General features: G+C 40.4%; 1 protein-coding gene across 9 annotated transcripts in view; it reads right to left on the bottom strand.

The window, feature by feature from the left end:
- Positions 1–15,041, bottom strand: part of ANK3 (ankyrin 3) — a 207,839-nt gene extending 192,798 nt beyond the window's left edge. For 2 of the 9 annotated variants that reach the window (XM_027898273.1, XM_027898275.1), the window contains exon 1: positions 14,458–15,038. In XM_027898273.1, the coding sequence (XP_027754074.1) occupies positions 14,458–14,571 (114 nt within the window). In that variant the 5' untranslated portion in view covers positions 14,572–15,038. Of the gene's footprint in view, positions 1–14,457 lie in introns of all 9 variants that reach the window. The other 7 variants (XM_027898271.1, XM_027898274.1, XM_027898272.1 and 4 more) reach the window with 7 other exon arrangements.
- Positions 15,042–15,570: the final 529 nt, after the last annotated feature.

Genomic DNA, 15,570 nt, shown 5'->3' with positions numbered 1-15,570 from the left:
GACTGAGCAGATTAAATTCCGTATTTTTGAAATTAAGAAACTTATCTGAAAAAAATTGGCCTGAATTAGCCGCTATGTTTTGGCCAATATCTTCCAAATTTACAGTTATTTGTGGCATACAAATAACTACCCAAAGGAGAATTTATATACTTACAACTTTACATATTGGATTAATAACTCTGTAACACTATCCATATAATGAGTTAATTAGCTGCTTAATAAGCATGATTAAATCAATAATAAGAGTGCAATTATCAGCAGTGACTTAGTGATTGGTGGCCTTCTATGCCATTTGTAATGGACTTATCATTGCTCTTGTCTTCAAGATTTTCTTGCTGTCTGTCTCTGATCATTATTTACTGAGGTACAAATATTGATAACACTAGTTTTTTAAAAAAAACACCTATGAAGAAAATACTGTCTTTGAAATACCATATTTTTTAATTGATTAGATTCCTCAATATTTCCACCTGCTGTTCAAGGTAAATGCTGTCAGCTCCAGCTCCCAGGTGCTCACACCCAGCCTTGTTTGCACAGAGCTGGGATAACCAATAGCATTTCAGGATGGACCTTTTCTCCTAAAAACTCTCTCTCCTGATGGGATAAGCACCATGACCCCCATGCAACACGTCACTTCAGACCGGTCTCAGCTTTAAGCACACAGTGCTCCTACAAATAGGCTTGAACTTACGTGCATGCTTAAGAACCGTGCTGGATTTGTCCCAAAATACTTAGCACTTTTGACCAACCAGACCCATGACAACAAAAGCACAGAAATCTTGCACTTTGTTTAGTCATCTGTGAGCTCTGAGAAACAACAGTGCACCTTTTTACTGTACGTATTTCCGTCTGAAAGTAGAAGTAAAAATTAAATAAAGATTTCAAAACCAGAAGTTGTCCAAAGTTTTTCTTTACTATGAGCTGAACACATAAAGCTGACCACCCCATCTAGTTGCAAAATACTTTGTTTTCTGAAAACCAAAATCTGTGCCTAGTACTTAGGATAATTTCTCCCCATAAACTTCAATTGCAACAGCTAATACATCTTCAGCAGCTAGAGGTTTTTAAAAGCAAAGCAAAGAGAAGCTTTCCTTGCTCTAAGGCAGAAGAATTTAGCTCTCTAGAGGAGGGAAAGATTTAAGTCCTTCTTTCTGATGAGACAGGTGAGTTCCCCTCATTTTGCAGGCTATGCTACAACTGGTTGGACTCCCATGTGCACTTCCATTGCACTTGTCAGCATCATTCAGGAAAGGCAACAATGCCATGGCCCACGGGTCTAATTTTTTAAAAAATAATTCCAAGTAAAATGCAACTAGACTTAAGAGACTTGCAGCATCTTTAAAGTGAAATCTTAATGTTTTCATATAATTAGAATGGAAGACAATTGTTCTCTAAAATACCAGCAGTATGCTAAACAGTGCAAGGCTGAAGGACCAGGTTTCCTCCCCTGCCTGCCCTGCACTGCTGTGCAGTGACAGGATAGCACCTCCCAGAAAACATACCTACCCTTTCCTCACTGCAGAAGGAAATCTAAAATCCAGCATCATTTTTATTCCTCTGCTATTAAACGTTCTGGTTCTGCCATTGCAAACAAGTGTTGTCAGTCTGGGGCTGGTTAATACACTCCCTCCGAGTTACCTCTGACCTTGTCCTCTCTTGCCACCTTTCTGCCCCTGAGCAGCCACTGATGCCTCTTCATCAAACAGCAGGATGTACTCAAAATAAGGTCGCTGCACATTAAACCTAAATTTTGCTGCTAGAAAATCCTCCCTAAAGCTGTGCAGCCCTAATCTGAAACTGTCAAATATTAGAACTACAGACAATGGCATTTACTGAATCGCAGTAACTGGCTACCTAAGAAATGAAACTGGTTCCAGGCAGCCCTCATTTCAAGGCTCCACATATTCAATTTATATTTCAATGAGCAAAACTATCCAAGAGGCAAAGGACCGAATATTCATCTGAGCAACAAAAGCATAAAGTAACTGATATTAACAAAATCAACTGTCACTATTTAGTATGCATGTTTCAAAAAAACAAAACAAAACAAAAGCTATTTTGAATAACTGAATCACACAAAATTGATCCAACATTAGGAAGATCTAAAGTAAAGTTCCACTCAGAAGTCTCCAAAAGCTCTGGCAGAGGTTTTGCTGGCCGGCTTTGCCAGCTCTGCTTCCCCTCCAGTTTTATTTTTTCCCTTCGTATTTTTACTCCGTCTTTCCTTAAGATATTATTATGTTTGAATATGAATATAATCTGTGACTTTATTTTCCTTTTCAGATACTACCTTTGCTTTTTTCTCAGGCAACTCCTCTGGACAACTATTTTCTAGGAAACAAGGCAGGCAGGCACAGAGAACATGTCTTGCGAAAACTAGGACAGAGATTTTGACTTGTCAAGAAAATGTGAGAAAATTTTACTGCAACTGAGAAAGAAACACACAGAAAGACATTAAGTTGAATTTTGCTTCCCCCCCATAAACTTTAACAATGAAGAAGAATATATTTTGGTTAGCAGACTACAATTTTAGGGAACAATTGATATTTTGCAGGCATAAATTAAGTGCTCAACTTTGTACCAGAAATATCTTAAACCTGACAAGCCCCGATTAATTTGTGGTTAACTCTTTGTATTTAGACCTTGACAAAGCACTAGGCTATATAGCCACTGTATAAATTCAAGCAACCAGATAATGGAGAAGAGATATTATCTTTTCAAGGACTTAATCAGATGCAATTGCTTGGATGTCCTCCAAACAATTAAATGTCTCACCCTGCTATACATAGCTAGAGGGGTTTTTATCATTTTGCCTACCTCAGTGCCCGAATTCCTCCCCCTCCCACGCCAACATCTCTGCCTGGGGAGGAGGGGCTCGCAAGGACCACTGCAGTCCCACGGCAGCAATGCAATCAGAGCAGCAGCCCTGCAGGCAGCTCTGTGTTTGCTCTCTTGCAGCACAGCGGATGCTCTCAGGGAGAAGAGACATCCCCTTTGCCATCTTATCAGCCACACATCGCCTGTGCTGCTCAGAGAGCCTGTCTGCACTGTCCTGAAAGGAACTGCAGCCTCCCTGAACTCAGCAGGCTTTAGAGCCCAGGCCCCAGCACAGGCTGAATTTTTGCTGGCTTTGTCCTTCCTGTTCTGCTCCCTTCCCTCCTGGGTTTTATCTACTGACTCAGCATGGACAAAACATTTCAGGCTAATAAGGAGCTCCTTGGAATGAGGGGTTCATCTCCCAGCACCTAGTTACAGGCAAAATAACCCCAAACTTCTGGGGCAGCTGCCCCAGTCACAGTTCCTGTATCTCCCCTTTAAACATTGTTCCCATTTCAATATCAAGGCCCTTTCTAATCCTTTCATTCTTTTTTTCTCATCTTCCTTCAAACTGACTGGTTTTAAAAGAGCACCAGCCTTATTTGCTCATTTGCATTTGGTAGTAAACAAGGAGAAAGGGGCAGCTTTGCTGTTGGGAACAAAGGGCTACGATTTTGAACAGCTTCCCTGCGGATCTTGTTTGGTCACAGCATCTCTTGGCTTTCCAACCCAAGGCAGATTGTGCATGTGGCCTTTCAAGCTGAATTTATTGCATATGTTCAGTGGTTCTGCTAATTGGACCTATGACTTGACCACAATTCAGTGAGTTTAGCTTCAAGGATGACAAGCACGTAGGTCAACAAGAAAATACATACAGTGTTATAAAATACACTAGATTTAGCCCTTTTAGATTAAACTCATGCACTTCTAAACCCAGGATTTGGACAACTTTCCTGTAGACTGGGTAGGCTAAACAGAAACAATTCTAAAGGAGCTTCACAAAGTCTTTGCAAAGAATATGGGTTTCTATCTGCAACTTAATTAGTGTAATCAGTCATTGTAAAATAGCCTTTAGTCAATGGCTTGGTATACTATATAAAAAAAATTAAGCTAAATAACCGTAAATTGGAGATTTATACTGAATACCAAGGACTATAACTAGAACTGTTACCATGCATCATTCCTCTCCGCCAAAAGCTTTTCAAAAAGCACAAACTTCTTGAAAAAACACATTTCTCCAGAATGATGTCAAGACATCAGCAAAAATGTTCACGAGAGCTGTGGACACAGCCAATAGGTCACACACCAGGGCAGCACTGAGCAACTCAGAGGTCATTAAAAAACTATAAAACCCTGCATGGGTCTTATTTCGTAGCAACACGTCTTATGCAAGACATGCAAAATATATTCTATACACCAAGAACAGGAAAACAGTCAGTGCTTGCCATTTAAAAGGAGGTCCTTAAAATGCACAAGAACAAAAATACAGAGGTATTTTATGGACAGGAAAACCAGAGATTAAATAAACTCCTTAAGATCAAACTGGAAGAGTCAGTGGGAGAACCCCTGATTCCTTGTTTGCTGCTTAGATGACTTGGAAGTTTGCATACTTCTCTTTTTTATGTGGGCAGTATGTGCTGAGTGTGCAAAACATTTATTAAGCCTTCTTTAAGCATAAACAGACAGTCTGATGTCACAAAAAAAGGTACACAGAAAAATATCAGATAGGAACATCAAACAACAGATACTTTTCCATAACTGTTAAAAAGCGTTGGCTGTTCCTCAGGCTGCCCTACTTAGAAACTTTGATTGTGCACCCACTGTCATGAGACATGTTTTCCTCTCAACATCTTTTTAATCTTTTCAGACTGGTAGAAAAACAGCAGTCTTTAGTTATCAGAATTTTGATGTTTAACAGCTTCAAAGTGCTGGTAGTTTCAAATTAAATCAAGTGGTAGGAAAAACTAGGACTGCAGGTATCCAGTACATTCACCAATTCTCCTTGAAGATGTTTTTTTTTTTTTTTCTTTGCTTAGATGGTAAAAATGTAATAAAGGAAACCTTTCCCACCCACTTCTCAGCAATACTTCACTATGGGATGTTTTAACTTTTCAGAGTGTTGTGTAAGAAAAAGGAAACTGTCCACAGCCACCCTCCAGAACATACTGTCTGCTACTGCCTGGTTAAAAAAAAAAAAAAGCCTCTTTTGAGAGAGGTCTCCTCAGCACTACAGGAAAATGCTGCATTTGCTCTCACATAGATTGAGCCTCTTTTCTAGCTTTCTGCATCATGAGGTGTTTGGTACCCCTATGTCTACTCTTGGGGGATCTTTCCCCTCAGGCACAGCGAGCACCCTATAGCAAGGCTTATTCAGGGTCTAGCCAGCACTCTAATTCTGAATAATATTTCCATTAATTTACATACAGCCTGAGCATGAAATCATTAGCCTCAGCACCAGAGATGATTGCTAGATTGATACAAATCCGAAGGGAGCAGGAGAAGAGGTTACAGACTGAGATCACTCAAACACTGGTATTTCCTCACTGGCCAATGGTAAATTCAGCAGATGAGATGGTTGCAAATGCTCAACATTAAGCTAGTGATTAATGAATAGGAAACAACTGCATTTTCAGAGATACCATGGTAGGGATCCAGAAGGAGTGGTGATGCAATTATGAAAGAAAAAAAGCTGTGTGGGAGAAAATAATATTATTTCACCTATGAAGGAATTTCATCTAAAGCTATTAATGCCTCTATTTAGAAGACATTCTGATTCAACCCTGGAAAAGTGACTGTAGCTAACTACAGTCAGTGCCTCAGTTCTACCTTTGCCTTCTATTAGTAAAATTGATGTTGGGAAGTGGAGGCAATATCTATCCAGAGGATGCTGCACAACTTTGCTTTTCTGCAAGTTCCCAGAGAACACTGTAGACCATTCCAGGTGGGTGAACTTGAGGACAACACACAGGACATGTCACAAGGAAGGATGACTGCCCAGCTCCCTGTGAAAATCTTGATTAACTGAAGGAAGTCAATGATGGAGTTATTCCACATCCTGACATTTGCAAGTAATTCACCAGAAAATGAACCAATGTGCTCAGAAGAAGGTGAGTTCCACAAATGTATCTTCTAACAGCAACAAACAGGGCAGGTAAAAGTACGGTTTATTAGAGGGCGCAGACAGAATTGTATCACATAGTTTTTTATTTTAATGCTGCCTTTAAAGAAAGCTCTTTAGAATATGCAAATCAGTGTGCTCTAACCGAAAGGTAGATATCAAGAACTGCACTGACTTTTGAATCGTTCTGAGCTTTGTGAACTCAGAATGCGATGCAGAAATTGCTGGTGATACTCCAATTTGAAGAATTTTGAAAGAAAGGAGACAGGAGTTTGAAAGAGACCATTAAATTTTTGATCTAATGATTTGTTCTCTTCAAATTGTCTTTTCATTAAAAATAGGATTTATAATTCCTTTAGGAATCCATGGCAGCAATGGACCAGAATCACACTGTAAACGACGGAGTTGAAGAAACAAATTATTTATACACACCCGCAGCACTTCTGAAAACACTGCTAACAACTTTGTGGACAGCTTCTCCCTAAGGACCCAGGCTGGCCAACAGCACTGGCTGAGCCAGGCTTTCCTGGAGCCACTGCAAAGGGAACATGCTTCCTCTGAAATTAAAGCCCTTGCAGCACTACACAACCCCTCCCACTCTAAGTGCTCCCTACCACAGATGAAGACTCACTGTAGGAAGCAGGAGATGCCTCACTCAGGGCTGTGGATGTGCTGGTGCAAAACACACAGTTGGGCAGTCACAACCAAATAAATCCCTGACCACTATCTCCCCTCCTGCTCCTGCCCTGAACCCAAACAAACTCACTCACGTCGTATGGGCATTACAGATGTTTTGCTGGGTATAAATCCTTTACCTGCAAAGGGTATGAGGTTCTGTTCTCAGGACAATGAGAGCACAAAGATGCCACGTGAGCAGCTGCTTACCAGAGCACCAGCCCCAGCCTACAGATCAAACCATCATTAGTGGAGAGGGGTCTTTGTGGTTACTCCTCACTACTAGTGAACTATGCAAGTACTTGAATTCATATTGGCTACCAGTTGCCCATAGTCTGTCAGAGCTCGAGGATTTGCATAATTACGGTGCTTACTTTAAAAATATGATTATGCGAAAACAGCCACTTCAGCAGCTCCAGGAAATCCTTTCACAACAGTCACAATTCAGGAGCTACCTGTCCCCTCTTCTGACTCTCCTCTCAACTCTCTTACTCCAGCAGAGCCTGGTTACTTAAAAACATCTTATTTCAAGAGGCTGCGGCCACAGGGTTAAGGACAAGCCTGTATCTCAGAGCTGAGCTGACAGGATTTCACAAAAAAAGTATTTATTTTCCCTTCCATATTCTACAAAAATACAAACATCATCCCATCTATACACATGTACTTATAGAGTTGAGCGTGGAATACATTAATGCAATTCACAGAATGGTTTGGGTTGGAAGAGACCTTAAAGATCATCTAGTTCCAACCCTCTGCCATGGGTAGGAATACCTTTCCACTAGAGCAGGTGTCCCTTCCTTCACAAGGGAAGCAAGGGACAAGATCACAGTAGGTTTTTTTGTATTTATAGATTATTAATTATTATTAATTCAATGGGTGAAGCACCAGGCACACCTGGGATCCTGACTGGCTCCTGATAGAGATGGGGTCACCCGAGACACCAGGCTTAATGCCACTGATAGAGATTTTGTTGAAGTAGCCCCCACTAGGCACTACATGCCATATTATACCCATGAAATAAATGCAGACATTGTATGTAACTTGCCATGATGGGACAGAGGATAACTTGTTAAGGTACAGACCTTCATTTCCTGCTTGTGCTCATTAGCAATCAGTGTGTTAACAGAGTACTTGGATAATATCACTTTCATCAAGAAGTAATTACTTTCATAAAATCCCATTAATTTCAGTTGCATAAATATGGAGTAGGATATATTCTACATAAACTAGGATATCAGAAACATAAGTGAAACCCTTCTACCTCGTACTTTTCTCTTTAATTATAAATTATTTTCAATGAAAAAATAGAAATATACTGAAATTAATTCTCAAACTGAGATTTTAAATTGATACATAAAACTGCCACGGCATGATGTGCAGCTGGCCTAGTAAGTTGAGAACCAAAACTGGGAATGGAACACAGATGAACCACAAAAAGTTAGGTTGTTGAAACAAATCATAAGAAGTTTTCTAAAGTTTTCAGATGAAGGTGACATGTCCTGTATCTTTCTGCAACTACAAAGGCAAAATAAAGTTTTAATGCTGGTACATAATACAAAGGAATTAAACTGCTTGTGTACATCTGAGGGTACTAAATCTCATGTGGTACCAATTGGTACTACTAAACTAGTCATAAATTTTAGCTTATTTGCAAAATTATTATTTATTAAAAAAAAAAAACCAAACAGCCCAGAGTGAATTTTCTTTTCAATTAGCAACACAATCTTATTTCAGCCTAGTTCTCCTGTCCACAGCAGTCTTCCTTGAATAAATACTAAAGAAACATCATATTGGATTTCTCTTCCAAGCTACCACACAGTGATTTCTGTAAAAAATAAAAACAAAAGCTGACATTTTCCATGCGGGGCAGTTATTACCCACCTTGCAGAGCACTGGTCAGCAAAACAGAACTCCACTAAACTATCACACAAGGCAACAGGCACGTCAAAAAGATTTTTAAAAGTGTTGTACGATCCCAGACATCCACCAGAGCCTGAGCTGCTGAGTGCCCAAAGCTGAAGCCGCAAGGATGGAGGATACTCAATACCTTGAAGATGAGGATATGGCTTTAACCTGTCTCACATGCACTGAATTATCCTCTGAAGGCACCTATCATTTTGCATTTAAAATATAAGGCTATAGTCCAAGTTAGACAACTGAAGTGAGGAACAATGTGGGGCAGCTGTACCATTTCTGTTGAGCTCATCATCTGAAAGAGGCCCCTCTCCATCCCATTCTAACAGAAGGGCATTATTTTAGAGAGTGCTAAAAGGTTTCAAACTGGACAGGCAACACTGGGCCCCATCAAGCCCTTGAGGCCCAGTTCTCTGTCTTTGTGACACAGTCCTTTGCTAGTCCAGCTGCCTCAGCCAGAAACTCCCTGATACCACTCTACTAGAGGCCAAAATTTCTGAATAGCAGCAAATCCAGCCCTTTATTGTTTGAACTTCCAGGCAAATCACTGTGGGAATACATCAGGCTTTGGATGGGAAGGAATTTTATTTTTAATACAACTCAGAACTCAGACTTTTTTTTCTTCTGTATTTCTTTCCTCTATCCACATCATATACACCAAGAGCCTAGTTCCCAAACCCCCTCATCAAACTAGGTCTGACTAACTCTTAATTTTAGCAGGTGCTCAGTCAGTTCCACTAGTTGACAAATATTTTGGCTCTCAGTAACAAGCATTTAGTGAATGGCCATGGGGTGCAGATTCAAAGCATCCATGACTTATCCTGAAGCCATCGATTCATGCAAGTTGAGAGCTTGAAATTAGCAGAGCTTTGACTTTTGGCAAAGGGTTGAATATATTCATAACCACATAACTTGATTTTTGCTTCAAAAGCATCCCAATACCCCCTTCCCCAACTCTCAGAAAAAAAAACCAAAAACACCAAAACAACCCAAACCGAAACACCACCACAAAAAACCAAATCCACAAAAAAAACCCCAAACAAACCTGAATAGAAAAAAAAACCCAGAAGGATAAAAGACTCCACTAATATCAACCAGGTACTGGAAACAGGATTAATTTACACTCACTGAGAGTTCAGCTGTAAATCTAGTCACTGAGCCATCTTCCCATAACATTGTTAGTCCTCCCTCTTCCCCATCTCCTCCCACCACAAGCTGGTAACATCAGGCACAACACGGTTTATAACCCAAACTGACATTTGCATGGTAACTAATGGCCATTCGTTGTGACTGCACAATCCTGAGGCAGCAGGAAGGTGAAGAGGAAAAGGTAAATGTTCTAAACCTGCCTAAATGAAAATTTAACAGAGCAAAATTTTTCCTGGGTTTATAAACAACGAAGTAACACTGAGCAGTGCCCACTTCAAATGATGCTGTAGTGCTACCCACACAATACAATGCAATAGTTTCATTCCTTTGGGGGTCATCTTCAAAGAAGGAATTGTTTTTCCAGCTGAATAGAAACACTTTCACCACTGAGCTCCATGCTAGTAAGAATTCAACATTGTTAGTAGATATCTCATCCACCAGTGCCCCTAAACATCTATCAAAAAATGCCTTTCCATTTAATCAGATTTGCCTCTGACAAAGGATCGTGTCAAAAATTAAGGAAAGGACTGGAATTTATCACACCTAGAAAAGATTTACTGACTTAAAAATTTCTCTTTCAGACCCTAAATAACACGATTTGTTCACTTACCATAGGTCAAGTTCCCAGATGTTAGAGCAACATCTGCCTGGTTTGTGCCTTAACACAAATGAGTTAAGGAACAATCATTTGTGCCCAATCTACCTGGATTCTACTACTCTCAGTTCCAACTCTTCAGAAACTATGAAACAGATGTCTAATCTATATTTGCTTCAAAACCATGGAATTACTACTTTTTTAAAAAAAGAATGAGGATTTCTAGTTGTTATCTGCGTTAAAAGCTTTACCTGGTAACTGGCAGACTTGTTTGCATGTGAAAGTTGAGGTTTGTACTAAAACCTTCACATGGCTGAGATCTGTAAAACATTTGACAGCCCTGAGAGAGCTGTGGGGAAAGGAAACAGAGAGCTGGAGTGGGAGTCTCCCAGCTAGGAGATGATGATGCCCTCCTGGGGTCCCGTTGCCCCTGGCAGGTGTCTCCAGCTCTGCTAAGCTGGGCAGTCCACAGCATCTCTCACAGGCAGGCCCTTGGAGATGGGAGCAGAGCCCAGCCCAGAAGATGCATGAGCTCCTCCAAGCCACATGAGCAGCTGCACACCTACAGGTTGATCATTCCTGACACAGCATTTCAATTCATATCCATTAGGAAATCACAGGGCAACTTTTCCACTGTACACGAAAGTTAAATAAAACCTTCAAACACCACGAGTCTTGTGATGAAATTAGCAGGATCTGTGATGCTGGCATTCACTGCTTTCCCTGCTGCCCACAAGTTTGCAGCAGCACAGGATGTGACAGCAACAGCCTTTAACATCTCAGGGACAGCAGCAGACTTTGCATTACGATCAAATTATTCTATGTTCCCAAAGAACACACAAGCTCCTGAGCACTCCACACAAATGGAAATCACTTCAGCCCTTCTGAATATTGTATAAAACATAAATCATTGAGTATGTGCCAAGACCTGGCCTTCTGCTATGTACTGAACAGAGAACATGAAAAAACCCTCTGAGATTTCACCTTTATTTTAGGAACGGCACTGACTAAGCAACTAAATTCTTTCCAGACATTATTACAGGATAAACAATTTTTAGTTTTCACAAACCAAACTATGCATGACAGAGCTGCAATATGAAGTATTGAGCAAGCCATCCTATCAATCACTCATTTTCAAGGGTGGCTTGGCTTGTTCTGTGATACCACTTAAGGCTCAGGTCTGCCCTTGGATGTACTCAAACTATTTGCAGTGTAGGACACTGCACAACCATCCAGAGGCAGAACTGCATGAAGCTGCAATATAAACTTGAACAGAATTAAGGGGAAACCTGTATAATGCAGACCCTTCACTTGCTGGCCTCATCCCATTCTACTGCAGGAGTTAAACCGTAAGGTCTGAACCTTTCAGCACCTTTCAGCTTAGGCCTGGAATGTCTTGAATCCAGGGAAACAGAAGGAGTGTGGTGGGCCCATTGGGCACAGAAGCACAGCATCTCTACAGAGCGAAGAGCAGCAGTCTGAGAATACCTCACCTTGAAAATAAGTGGGATTGGACATCATACAGGGTTTAGTTTTGTGTGTATTTTTAAAAAGGTCATGTCTCTCATACAAGTATTGAAGCAAGCCTTAAGAGAAACGTTATTACACTGTAAATTGCTTAACCAGTCAAAAGCAGTGAAATATTACCCTCAGACTGCAAACCTCCAACTAAATAGGAACATAAATCAGCATGACTGTTGCTGGTATCATCAAGTCCAGGACACTGGGTGCACCCAACCAGCCTTACTTTCTAACCATTGGCTGCCTTGGGCTCCTTACTGTATAAATTATCTAGAAACATTAGCATTCTCTGTTGTTCCAATGTGATTGGGAAACTCTAAAGGATATTTCTGCATACTGCTTAAGCAAAGGGTTAGCTTTGTGCAGTATCATGTGATCAACAAAAAAATCCCCGAGTACTGCTTGCTTGTGGGTGGTGCAGAGGAACAAGAAGTGACTCACAACTCATAGTGGAAAAATTGGGGGGAAAATGTTTTAAATAGTCAGGAAAGTACAAAATGGCAAACCACAATTATTGGACTTCCTACGCCCTATGTACTGGGTAACAAAACCATGTCTTTGATATGAGAAGACTGATGCCCAAATGTATAAGTGTTAAGTTAATCAATTGCTGCTTTCTGCTCCATTCCCCTACTAGGAAGGGCCTCTACATGCCCTGAATCCGCACAGTCCTAAGGAAACCCAGAAAGAAACTGGAATAAGCTACCAAATACCAGTGTGACACAAAGGGGTCAGGGGGAAGGAACCCAAAATAATCATTTTGTGGAGGAAAGACTCTCTATTTTCTCTTATTCTTAAGATTCAGAAACAAACCCACATATTTCACACAAGAAAGAAATCCATATATTTGAGATTAACAGGCAGATATTTATCCATGTGCCACTCCGGTTGCTATGAGATTTCCTTTCTACAGCACAACGTTGTATAAACAATAAAGCGTTTTTGTCCACAAATTGTCTCACCTCACTGAATCAAGAGCCTCTCACTCACATATCCCTTCTATATCGTTCTAATTACAAGCTGTGAGGAAGCACCCTCACACAAAGACGCTATATGGATATGGCTGGGCACGCTATTGTTAAACTTGAGCACATCAAGTACAACGTGGGCTTCCTGCAGCATGAGTAGAGTTAGCTGAGAGACTGCACATTTTAGCTCACAAGCCATAGGTAAATATGGGTTGATAGGCAGTTCCTACAATTCTTTACTGCTGGGATCGTTTTCAGCAGGGGATGGGGGGGTACCCACCCTGACAGATACATTACAGACCTGCACACAACCTGAACAGCAAACAAGAAAAATATTACTAATTCAGGCTGGTTTCAAACAGCAGCACCTCAAAACTGACCTCCAAGACAGCAACTAATTTCCATACTGTTCCTTATACTGGAAGATGACTCAGAAGATCTATAATGTATACATTCATACAGAAAAAAATACCTACAGTTTAGATGGCTGCAGCAAATGTACTGCAGCATGTTAAAGAGTCTCCTAATGTGCTCACTAGAACAGAAGGCAGTGGGTTTCTGAGTGCTTTTCATTATGTATAGTACTGCCAGGGCAGAGAAGAAAGAGAAAAGGGCAGGGAAATGCTGACTCTCGCCCAACCAAAAGATGCACATATGTTAGAGGAAATCTACATGTCATTTAGGAAGCACATGCACCATTTCTCTGAGCATATGAAGATTATCCAATCTTCCCCTTAGGGGGATTTCACAAAGGCACACAGAATTACTACATACCCAGGTTTCTTTTAAGACAACCGGCTCCTTGATATGTTCTTGAAAAATTATAACAAAATACAGCCAAAGACGTGGCAGGGCCTTATTTCTATGGAGCAGAGTACAAGGTGTCATTTCTAAGGACATATCCTCAGAGCTGCCAAAGTGGTTGGCCTCTTTATCTGTCATTATGCCACAAACCGTAACTATTTTGCTTTATACCTTAGAGAGAAACAGTAAGCCTGGAATCACACAGAGGTTCCTGAACTGAACAATGAGCAATGCAGTGCCTACTGAATTTTTCAGATCCTAGTTTGTTGAAGGGTTTTCTGCAGCTAAGACAAATCTACAGCAGAGAAAAAGCAGGTTCTGTGATCTCAGTCACATATTTCCCTAACAAAAGAAAGTTGCTAATAACAGATTGTTACGGCTCAGTTCTCTAAAACAGCCCACCACTAGGAAAGAGAGAAACACTAAAACACCTTATTTTTGTAACATTATCCCAAAAATGGATGTTTCAGAAGCCAAACATGTAACACAGTCCCGACACAAAGAAAAAAAATCTGCCTGCACACACATCCCTTTTAAGTACATGTATGTAAGACTAAACTATTACGCTGTTAAACCTATGAGAAAGCTCAGCATTTAACCTCGTATCATGGTTCCAAACTATTTTCAACTCACAGACAGTTTGCATATCACAGTAACACAAGTGGGAAATGAATGCACACCTTCTGCATCATCACTGCAATCAACTAATACCCAATTAAACATTCAATTGCTTTGCAAACCCCACAGCCGTGGATACAAATGCTATTTTACAATGTTAACAAATTACTCCGACAGCTACCAGGTTACACACAAGAACAAGCTTTGATACTTCAATTGCAAGGTAAGAAAATTAAAACAAAAGAATCCCTGTCAGAATTTGGCACAGATCTAGATACCTTTTTCTTCCGATCCCGGGATCTTTTCCTGTGTTTTCTTTTTTTCTCAGTTTCTTCCTCAGCATTTATTTCTAAATCCCTGTTTTTCTTTAACTGTGATGCTGCGTGAGCCATAATGCATTAAAAATCCTTTACAACAATGCTCCCTTGTAAAAGGTGATTTCCTCGGGCACCTTTAGCCAGCCCTTACAGCAAATGTTCCAGTGATTGGAAGGAAATCTGTGACCAGAGCCAGGAACACATTCAGGATTCAGAGATCTCGCAGAAGCTTGCAGTCACTACAAAAATACATAGTTGCAGATTTCTTCCTGTACCTTCCTGCACCTGAGCCTTTATAAAACAGTGCAGCCATCGTAATGCATTTAACGTAATGAAAAAGACAGCTGGGACAGAGAAAGCTGTATTATGGCTGTATCCCCTGCCACCAGCTGGAAGTGTCTAAGTGACTCCACAGTAGGGGGAATGCTGAAAAGGAGTGCTTTCTATTAAAAAAAATTCCAGAACAATAACATGTGCTGCATTGTTTTTTCTTCACTAATCTTCAAGCATGTTTTTAAAACCTATTAAAAAAATGCAGTGTTGCTGAGGTACATTGCTCAGCTAGTTTTGTATAGTAAGCCATTTAACCTATAATGAAATGGAGCAGCTCCTACTTTAGGTTAACTGCTGATGGTGACAAAAAAAATAAAATAAAAATTTCTTTTTACCATGGAGACTCTGACTGCATTATGCAGAAAACAATGCATGCATTGCCATATCTTAACAGTGTGTCCTTTATCCCATTTTTCAATTCCAATATATTTTGTGAGAGAGGATTACAGAAAGCCCTGTTGTCTTCCCCCCCCCCCCTTTTTTTTTTTAAACATACTTATTACAACACATCATACAGAGAGAAAGATGCAATCACACTAGTGTGTGAGAAGGCATTTAATTCATGGGAGATTTTCTGGCACCGTTCTTTTACGTGGTCAGAAAGGGAAATCGGCATTATTTCCATGTAGTTGGAAATGTACTTTTAGGCTTTTATGTCAAGGCTTGCTTCAATCATCTTACTATTTTTGCCACCTGAGTCCTCAATGACTGCAGCTTTTGAATATTCATTATGGGAGGTAA

This window comes from Empidonax traillii, unplaced genomic scaffold, assembly GCF_003031625.1.
Source record: "Empidonax traillii isolate 1590-97213 ecotype Southwest subspecies unplaced genomic scaffold, ASM303162v1 scaffold588:size748185, whole genome shotgun sequence".
In the NCBI taxonomy this organism is placed as follows: domain Eukaryota; kingdom Metazoa; phylum Chordata; class Aves; order Passeriformes; family Tyrannidae; genus Empidonax; species Empidonax traillii.
This window is presented reverse-complemented; position numbering and strand designations above follow the sequence as displayed.